Source organism: Dreissena polymorpha, chromosome 5 (assembly GCF_020536995.1).
Source record: "Dreissena polymorpha isolate Duluth1 chromosome 5, UMN_Dpol_1.0, whole genome shotgun sequence".
NCBI classification, from domain to species: domain Eukaryota; kingdom Metazoa; phylum Mollusca; class Bivalvia; order Myida; family Dreissenidae; genus Dreissena; species Dreissena polymorpha.
This window is the reverse complement of record NC_068359.1, coordinates 72,170,115-72,181,377: the sequence shown is the minus strand read 5'-3', so window position 1 is coordinate 72,181,377 and position 11,263 is coordinate 72,170,115. Positions and strand designations below refer to the sequence as shown.

At 33.7% G+C, this 11,263-nt stretch overlaps 1 protein-coding gene across 1 annotated transcript; it reads left to right on the top strand.

Annotated features, from left to right (window-relative positions):
- Positions 1–2,693: 2,693 nt before the first annotated feature.
- LOC127882302 (macrophage mannose receptor 1-like) lies at positions 2,694–8,812 on the top strand. The gene is made up of 11 exons (XM_052430869.1): positions 2,694–2,725; positions 2,885–2,998; positions 4,180–4,296; positions 4,687–4,756; positions 5,590–5,877; positions 6,144–6,419; positions 6,642–6,803; positions 7,332–7,388; positions 7,517–7,777; positions 8,202–8,372; positions 8,689–8,812. The coding sequence occupies exons 2-11, from the start codon at positions 2,885–2,887 to the stop codon at positions 8,718–8,720; spliced, it is 1,548 nt and encodes a 515-aa protein (XP_052286829.1). The 5' UTR covers positions 2,694–2,725; the 3' UTR covers positions 8,721–8,812.
- The last annotated feature ends 2,451 nt before the right edge of the window (positions 8,813–11,263 follow it).

Here is an 11,263-nt window from a genome sequence, read left to right as displayed (position 1 = left end):
CTGAAGTAAACACACCTTATTGCGGTCATACAGTCATTCATTTGTTGTAGAGGCGTTCTTTCTCAGACAAAATCATCGTTATTTGATTGTTTATTAAGAGCAATAACCGTAGACCTTTTTATCGTGGCCATAAACAAGGCTCATTAGGCTACAGTAAAAACGGGCACTGGACACAACTGCATACCTATATCTGACGTGTAATAAAAAGTTTTAAAGCCACGTTAACACTCAAAATCAGCGAATATTTCATTTTTTTTTTCGGAAAGTTAACCCATACAAAATCAGTGTTCCTTATAGCAATAGCCAAACTTTCAACGCTAGATGTTGTCTTGTAACATAGATTTTACAAGATACAAAATGCTCTTTTTTGTTTTATGTGGAACAATATAATTTCGTTTGGAATTCGTTGATTTAAATATTCGTTTGATTTAAAAGTGGACATCGGCCGACTATGGCGATATCGCGTACACATTCTGGACACCTTCTCGACACCTTTTTCGACACCTTCTGGACATTTATAAACAATAATACTTTTTCTGAAAAACAAATAAGCATACCTCTATCAAGTTTTTTTACTAGCAACAAACGAGCTATTGCGGTGTAACTTTTAAAAATGCATTTCAACAGATTCAAAAAACAACAAAACAACGTATGACCTGAGATAAAAATATACACTTAAGACGTCGACACATTCTGCAAATACATTTTCGTTTACATGTAGGATAAGTCTGACGTGAACCATTCCATTGTCGAATGACTGTGAGCAGTTTACGTTATAGCGGAAAAATGGTTTATTACAAATTAAAGCATATTTTTATTTTTTTCACGCGATCGTAAAGTTGTTATTGTAAACATGTAAATACAGATTTATTTAAAAAAATAAGTTATGCATGTCTACAGATCAAGTTCGTGATTCGTTCCGGTCCATTGATTTTTGGCGAAGTTACGGGCCTTGGACTTAAAAATCTACAATAGAGCAACAGTTATCCGGACTATGTTACTAACCGCTTAAAGATATTGACGGTATAGATGGTTTGATGTTTCAGTCTACCTGCATGATATACAGATCAAGTTAGCATTTCGTTCCGGTACAATATTTTTTGGAAAAGGTACGGGCCTTGGACTTTGCTTGGAATTTTCTTTAAAATGACACTTTTCCAGACTTTTCTGAAACGCTTTCTGGTACTGACCTTAACTTTGTTGTGTGAGTCTACCTACGTGACTTATATAATATGTTCGAGTAATAAGCGTGTATATATATTCATTGGTGGTACAATATATTCAGCACATGTTCATGTACCATGCTAATGTTCGTGTGTCGTATGAATAAATATCGTTGCAGGAAATTAAAATGGAATATGTTGTACCGCACAAAATAATAAAAACAACAACATTTTTTATCGTTTTAAATCTATGTTACCAAACCAAGTCAATCCTTGAAATTGTGGCTATTGATATAAGGAACACGTATTGTGTATGGGTTAACTTTATTTAACGAAATAGTTTACCAAATGTTCGTTCATTTTGAGTGTTAATGGTGATGAAAAAAAAACCTCTTGTTTCATGTAAACAAATGTTTAAAGATTACCCTTAAATTGCAGAGTTTGTATCAATGCCAGCCATAGACAGGTATACCTCTTATTTAGAAGGGGCTAGATGGAGAAAAATCCTATCTAGACTGTTTCCACAGTCACAATTGAAAGGTCGCTCTGATAGGTGGACGTAATTAAATGTAAGAAAACAACAATTTAAAATAAATTTACCAATATGTTATTGGCTGCGGCTTAAGTCTTATATAGAAGATTTTGCTTGATTCTTGGGTGGGTACGATTAGTGGATGATTCGAATAAGATGACATTACTTCGAAATAATATTATTGTATAACCTTTGGTCTAGGAGATTCAGGACCTTTCTTATCAGTAAACGTTATATTGTCCTAGCGTCCTATTCTCCTTGAACCAGTAAACTTTTATATTTTTTTTTTAATTTGAAATAAAAGTCACAAAACACTTTTGTAACAAGAAAACAGAGCATTCAGTAAATCATAACATTGCAAGTAGTCTAAATAATACAAAGTGTCAGATATTATGAGGCATTTAAATTATAAGAAACGACTCAAAACAAAATTTGTGTTGAAACACTATCTTCTTACTTCATAAAGATGACCTAGATCTATAAAATAAATACCTTTATCAGCAAATAATAATTTGAAATTGTGATCTAGATCACCGGAACATTTAGCAGAAACTACATAAATTTCGTTTAGTTGATCAAGTAAAACGCAGTTGAAGTATGTTGTCGATGTCGATGAACACAGACGTTTCCTAAAACCAATTCTCTATTTCACTGAAAAGTATACAATAAATTAGTTTCGTTGGGCAACGGTTATTTTTTTCCATATTCGCTTATTAACAATCACTGCAACGTGACTAATCATTAATAAAAAGGTCAACGTACGCGGGTGGGTTTAAACTTATAACATCTATCATATAATGAAATCCTTTCAGTGCTTATGTATAATTTTTCTGTAATAGAGAAACAACTGTCATGATGCGGCGATGCTAATTAAAGAATCATTTTCCAATGTCATTCGAATAAATTGGGTTATAGCTAACTGGTCATCGCCACACGATAAGAGAAATTGTGGAGAAAACGTGATTTGATAAGGCATTTATCTTGTGTTTGGACATGTGGACATGGTGAATATTGTTGTCTTACTTCAAAAGTAATTATTATGATGATTGGATTTTAGGGTATATACAAAATAGACAAATTATTATAATATCCAGTTAAAATATTTCAAATGAATAATTGTGCTGACGGAACTGAAGGATGTAAGGAATGAACAAATTCCTTTATATTTTGCCTATTCTAACATTTTCAGATGTGGGTTTTGTGTTTCATCTCGATTGTAGTCGCCAGCCGATACGTTTTAGTTGTTTCAGGCGACTATATTTGCATCTGTAGCAATGGACAAAGAAATGACATTTGTGATTCGGTAAGCAGTTCATGCTTCGTTGAAAATATCTGCTCATAATAATTATTTATAGAAACAATATATCCATTACTTCATATATGTCCTCGTAATATTATAAATTAAAATTAAAGGCTAAATACAGAGATTTGAACCTATTTCGTGTAAGTTATATGTCAGCTTTAATATAAGACGTATGTAATTGTAATTAAGAATTATTGTCAATATGGCATGTGTTATGGAAATGTTTTTTCTCAATACTTGTACAGCTATTATCCCCCGCCGAATGCGGAAAGATAACGTTTTGGTGTTGTCAGTCCGTTCGTCTGTCCGTCTGTCACAAATATTTCCGAGCTATATCTAAAAAAACATATAAGATTTCAACATAAAACTTCATAGGTGTATATATATCAATGAGGAAAAGTACCATGCACAAGAACCATAACCCTACACTTTCTTAAATAAGAGCTATTGCCTTTTGTTAATTTTGTATGATGTAACTTTTCAGGGATACATATCAGATAGATACAGGATTTCAACATGAAAAATCATGGATTTATCAATATAAATCAAGAAAAGTGCCATGGACAAAAACCATAACCTTTAACTTTCTTAAATTTCAGTTATTGACCTTTGTTTTTTATGGTGATACTTGTCAGGGCTATAACTCATATACAGTACAATATTTCAACATGGAATTTCATGTATATGAAATATATATATGAGTGGAAGTGGCATGCATAAGAACCATAACACTACACTTTCCAAATAAGAATTATCGCCCTTTGTTGTTTTTGTATAATGCAATTGTTTAGGGCAATATCTCAGATATTATACACGATTTCAACACGAAAATTCGTGGGTGTATAGATAGCATGGGCGAGAATTGCAATACATAAAAACAATAATCCCCAACTTTGTTAGTTTAGTGTTATAACGATGTTCATCCATCCGCACGTCGGACAGTCTAAAACGAAAATCAAGCTTTTATTGCCCTTTTTGTATCATAGATGCATTTTGTGTGGTATTCTGTGCTATATCACACATACTATACACACTTTAAAACACAATTTATTCGGCGGGATTATCAATTCAACGAATTGGCTTGTTATTTATTTTACTAATCTCAGCATCGGGTTACTTTATTAGGTGTGTGGTACGTATTGAATACAATGCAAATGTATTTTAGTTTGTTTTGTTTCAAGATGTCAGCAAACACAACTATAGTTGGTCATCTAGAGAACAATAGCTGCGCTATTCAGGCAAACTACGTTTTGGACAAAAGAACCAAAGCTTGGTATGGCATCATATTCCACGATCAAGTACGTATTGGAATTAACTTTAATAACATAAATAAATTAAAATACAAGAATAATGCTTGGCCAGGTTTATGAAACAAACGCTTAATTTCCATAAAAATGAGCGACGAACAGAAAATATGCCATACGAATACACTAGTTGTTAATATAAACGAATTGTCAGTAGCACATGAGTTGAAGGTTAATGTCTATAATGAACACAATATTCATTATCTTTTTCTCGTATTTAAAGCTTGATCTTCTTAAATTTGTTCTAAAAGCAAACAAAAACATCAACAACTGATACATTATATTGAATTTGGGCTCAAATAACAACTTTCAAAATAGTTTTGACAAACCTGTGTATTTTATTGCAAAGCCGAATATTTATTGGAAAATTATTGTGTATTAAAGGTACGTTTTGTGCGTAAAGGCTCCTTCACAGAATTGCGACGTTGTATTGGGAATCAGTTAGGACAGAGTGGTAATACTATAAATCGTCGTTTTGTTAGTACGAATGCAGCGTTGATGAAACTATTGACGTTTTGTTGAACACAAGGGTAATTATATGATCATCTTTTTGTTTGTATGAACACAAACATAATTTTTCACCGGTGTTTGCTTGTACGTACACGCCGGTAATGTGTTGCATCGTTGTTTTGTTTGGTTAAAACATATAGTAAATAGAGGATATTTGTTGGATTCGATGGAATATCGATTTTATTTCACGAGTGACCATATAAAATAATATTTTCACGAGTGGCGCAACCACGAGTGAAAATATGTATTTTTATGATCACGAGTGAAATAAAATCGATATTCCATCGAATCCAACAAATTTTCTTTTTATTAAATGCTTTTTTACCGTTTATTTACATTGTTAAAGAGTTTAACTGGATAATTTCGCTGGATTAATGACGTCATTTCGTTGAAAACATGACGTCATTTCGCAGTTAAACAGTGGAAAATCTCGATATTTTTCACTGTTATTTTTATCTGTTTAAAAATTGAAATACCACTTTTATTTCACTGATATTTCTTTATAAACCACCGGAAAGCATAAAATAAATAAATAATCGTTTGTTTGTTTCTTTATCGTTGTTTTCCTTTCGTTCTAATGCGATGACGCCAAGATTATGACGTTTATTAATGTCATGTTTATATTGAACTGTTGATATAAGTGTATACACGCCGTTAGTTCGGAATACAATATTTTATTAAAAACGAAAGTAAGTTTGCATCGAATTGTTCTGGCATGGTGGTATAACGGTAAGGTGATCTACGAGGAAATGTGAAAATACAAATGTCCCATTTTAGGTACACCACCAAGAATGACCGATGCGGCTACCGCATCTGCACCAACAATGTCTACAACTGTAACTACGGTTTCCACATCTCCACCAACAATGTCTACAACTGAAACTGCGGTTACCACATCTGCACCAACAATGTCTACAACTGTAACTACGGTTACCACATCTGCACCAACAATGTCTACAACTGCAACTGCGGTAACAAAATCTGCATCAACAATGTCTACAACTGCAACTGCGGTAACCAAATCTGCATCAACAATGTCTACAACAGCAGCGTCCACTCATAGAGGTACCTATGCCGTTTTAAATGTTTCTATGGCACCAAATGAAAGTGTTTCGACCGGTGGTAGGTCATTTCGCGCTCTTTTAATAAAATGTTTTGACATCGTACCTCAAGTAAGTAAACAGTGTTTACAAACTCTAAACGTCTGTTTCGTAATAAAATGTACTTACTATATAATATCACAATTTACTTTTAGAATACTTACAACTAAACACAATAAATTGACACTAGATATGATTGATTTAAAATTAATTATACACTTTCAAAACTAGTTAACTACGGCTGCGCATCCGCTGTATTCTCGCATGCTGCTTCGCACCATGGAAAATTGTTCAACATTCGTCAGACATGCTACGAGCTTGTAATGGTTAATAAGTCTTGGTCCAGCGCTGAAAGTGACTGCAAAAGTCGTGGCGGACATTTAGTCCACATTGCAAACGACGAACAACAGAATACAATCTACCAGGTCGTCAGACAGTATCATGATGACAATGTTTGGATTGGGCTTAACGACAAGATTAGAGAGGAACACTTTGTTTGGTCTTCAGGTAGGACTTTCTTGTAATTTAACCCAACCAATACGCAATAAATCTCATGTTATTTACATAAACCTGGGTTTGGACTCAAATAAGTATTATTTCATTAATCCAAAAACACACATAGTAAAACATGTTATATTTCATGACTTTTATTTAAAAATAAATTATACTTTAGTAGACTCAAATGTGTCTATATTTGCTTTGGTACTATATAGTTGTTCACGACATTAGGAGATCCTGTAAACTATACGCACTGGTACCCTGGTCGGAAGGCGTCAACACTTCAAAGCGATGAAGATTGTGTTGCCATTTGGATAGCCCATGGTGGACAATGGGAGGATGTGCTTTGTAGTGGTCTCCACGCCATAAACCTCGGATACGTTTGTGAATTCGGTAATTAGAAAATTAAGTACACAAACAGCGAAGTATTATGTCAATGAAAGTCCGCTGTATTCTGCTAACACATTTTAGCACTATTTCCAAGGCCTTCTCATTTTATGTTGTGTATTATATGGTTGTTTTTAAATATGTTTTGCCTAAACTACAAAATGTTTTTCTATGAAAACAATAGGGATGGATGATTACCTTTTATTTATGTTATATATTGGTTCTTTGAAACCTAATTTGACGGATGTATGAATTTATTACAACGGATGATATATAAGAAGGCAATAATATCTTCGGGGCAAAACTGATCTTCTGTTTCCAAAAACGTTTAAATAAATTGTATCAAAAAATTGTACCGGCAGACAAAAATTTATGCCACATTATGCAATGAACTTAATTAGTTTACTAACACATTAGTTGTTATTGTAACATAAAGAAAAATCACATCCTAGCAAATATATGCGTTTTTGCTTCATGTGACATCAAGATTCAATAAATGCCGCATGCCCATACCCATTCTCCTATGTATTGCAGATTCGGTTGTTGGCGCAGCAGCACCTATAAATCCAGATGCTTTGATAAACACGGATGGTATGTATCGCATAAAGCAGGCGGTATGAATCATTTACTGAATTCGGAAATATGATCGCATTTAACATATTTTCATATCTGTACGGTTTTCTTTATTTTAATATCCACATGTATCATGTCACTAATAGGTAACACGCAGTCATGTCCTCACATAACAACTGCAATTGTTGCACAATTTGGTAAAAGTTGTTACGCTTTGTACCACAACCTCGAGGCTTGGAGTAAAGCTGAGCAGACCTGTAAACTGAAAGGAGGTCATCTTGTGCACATCAACGACGACCCAGAGCAGCAGTTCATAGAGGGTTTCATGAGGAGACACAATCAAATGACACCAGCATGGATTGGACTCAGTGACACATCTGTTGAGGGACGATTTGTGTGGACGGACGGTAAGCAAACGCAGTGCAGTTCTTATTATGGTTGTATCCCAGCATACTCACGTTTTATACCGATAAATCGTAATACATTCTATGTCATTCATAGACATATCGGATAATTAGTCAAGAGCATTTAACAGTTAAATGAAAGTTCGAAAAATTATCAGGATCTAGTTTAAAAAAAATTAACAGCTAATTACGCTTAAAGTCAGTTAATTGTAATGTTAATCACATTAATTGCACACGCATTTTGTTAATGAAACATATTGATATTCATTTCAACAAAAATAAAAATTAAATTGTAAATGTTCTTTTTCTTTAATCAACTTTTTTAACGAGGGTTACTATTATAAATATTGAAAGACTATTTAATAGTTTTTGTTAATATGTAAAATATATGTAAACAAAAGGGGGCTATACCATAATATACCTGCAGGTATGTCGGCCTCCTACACGAACTGGTTGCCAGGACACGTGACACACGGAAGTACCGAGGACTGTGTGGCGCTGTTGCCTAATATCAATGGAACCTGGGATGATTTCAGATGTGAACTTAGTAGTTTGTTTAGCACACTTGGCGATCACCACCATCCCTTGTGCGAATATGGTAATAATAGAAACGCGCAATCATACATTTAAATATGTGATATTACCGGATCCCTTGCAAATCTTTATCAAATACATAAATAATATATTTTGTGTTGTAGATTCATATGCGTAACCGAATAATTATTATTTTGTCGATTGTTATGTATTGTTTTTATTTTGAAAGGTTATTTTACACAGTGACACAGCTAAGTCATGCAGATTATGAATTGTTATTAGTGGTAAGGGACTATAAGAGAACTACATTTCACAAGTTAAAACAAAATACGTGCTCCATAGGTTGCATATTTAAAATGTTTATAACCTTTACATTTCAGCACATACCATTGCGTCGGTGCTGGTTGGCTGAGCGAGGACTATCGAGATATACAATTTCATAATTTCTAGTGCTTGAACATAAACACTTTAACACGAAAATAACTGCAATAAATGTAAAACATGTGTGCTTGTACGATATAATCTCATCGGCTCAGTTATGAGTATCGTGGCATTTGTGGATTTTAAAGTGGTAACACGGTTTAACTAAGATTATACCTGGTGATTTAGTTTTTTACCGACATAAACTAAATTCAAACTGGTCCTAGATATTGTCAATATAAACATTCTGACACCAAGTGTTATTAAATTAAATACAAAAAGCAAACAATGTGGCCCGTAGAGTGGTAACAAGCCAAACGTTGACGACGCATGACGAACAATGCACAACACTGAAAAGTCGAACAACCGATCAATTTGTATTAATATCAATTATACTTTATAAATCAATGATAAAAGCAAGAACTGATATAGTGAACATCCCGGAATGGTCATACATGTGATCATGGAACATTTGAGGAGTGTCACGGTTGATAGTTTTAAAACGCCACCTAAATTATTAAAGAGTGTAAACGATAGCATTCTTCTGATTGGATGTTTACGCTCGTTTAATATAAAAACCAATGTGTATCTAAAACAGACTGCCAATATATCATTATTATTAAATGTTATGGTTACGAGTGCAGTTGAGTAACCGTTTCTGTTCCGAAATTAAACGGCATGGAATCGCAACTTTTTTTCGTCGGTATTCACCGGTATAAAGTGAGCGCACCCGTAACGAGCACCTTTCCAAATATAATCTAATGTATGATTTTCTTAATCAGCATCAATTCACTGAACTGCATGCACATTTTTAGGTAGGCTTTCCATGCTTTTTTAAAAGATATACTTTTTTTTCAAAACCATCCCCACGCTCGGCTTTTGTCCGGTTTATTTGCACCCCTGGGTTATATGAAAGTTCCATAATTCATCCAGATTTCCAAATATGGGCATGCAGTTGGTGTGTACAGATGCAGTAAGGGTGTTTTAAGTTTAAACAAGATGAAATAAGTATTCTTTTACAGACATTTATGTTTTATAACTTGTTATCTATGGAAGAGCGCCATGAAATGTAAGTGGTGTCAGCCAAGTAGAAATTGGGTTGGTTTAAAACGAAGTGTCATAAAATTCAAAATAGTATCATTTAAGTAATATTTTGAACTTAGTTTTTATAGATAACCTATATATAGCAATAATACCAAGATATAGAAAGATTTACCGTTTACTTTTTGAAATAAAAATAACAATGCAATATGCATGATTCGTATTTTCAGCAGTAAATCACCCAATTTAGCCATAAAGTTGTTTTAATTTTAAAAATTGAAGAATGTGCCTAAAAATTGCAACATATTTAAGAATAAACATAGCTTATATGTTTTTTTAATCACATCACGTTAGAAAAGAAATAAAACGCGTCGCAAAAAGTATGCGTCGCGGCAGGATTCGAACGATCCCAAAAGATTTCTTGACTATCGCCTTAACCACTCGGCCACGACATCTTCACGTAATTACCTGCTTAAATTAGATATCCATACGTTAACAGGTAAAAAGGCTCTTCGATCTTTGAAGAAATCGCGGGAAATCATTACGGGTGTGCTATCTTAAGAGCTTGTCAACAGTTTTAATCACGTAAATTAAGTAATTCATTGTTTGCTTACTTTTAAATTTGCGTTTTATCGGTAGGCATGAGAAGTCGCTCCCGCCTTTAGGCGTAGCTTGGAAATAGGAGGCGTGGCGTACAGGTATTTATTTTTTAGTTGTGGCTTTTACATTAAATCGTTTAATGATAAATTAGTCAAGTATACCAATATTTTGGTTAAAAGATACCGCCGTTAGTCCCCAAATGACTGCCGTTAAACGCACCATTATGTATATTGCCATTGCCAAGCAATATTACTTAATCGGATCAATGTGTCGACTACAATGATTATATAGAGGATATTTGTTGGATTCGGTGGATTATCGATTATAATTCACAAGTGCGCCACTCGTGAAAATATATATTTTCTATGATCACGAGTGAATTAAAATTGATATTCCACCAAATCCAACAAATTTTCTTTTTATTTTATGCTTTTTTTCACAGTTTATATACATTTTTAAAGAGTTTAACTAAAGAATTCGCTGGGATAATGACGTCATTTCGTCAAAAAACGACGTCATTTCACAGTAAACAATGAAAATTATCGATAATTTTCACTGATAATTTTCACTGTTTGAAACAGTGAAATTATCAGTTTTAATTCACTGATATTTCTCTATAAACCACTGGAAAGCATGAAATAAATAGAAGTCATACTGAATTTATTGTGTGTACGTTGTTCATTGGGTCGTATACCGACCGCGGATGATTATGTTGTCTTACTCTATAAATTATATTTTATCGTGCTTACGTCATAAAGAAACGTAGACTTGTGTCTGCAATCGGCTGTTGCCGTAGCGTTTACCTGAAGATAGCGTTTTTACAACAGATCTAGCGTACGTTTATTTTGATGTAGACGTGAATCAGCTGCCAACCCTTTACGTATCGTGGATATT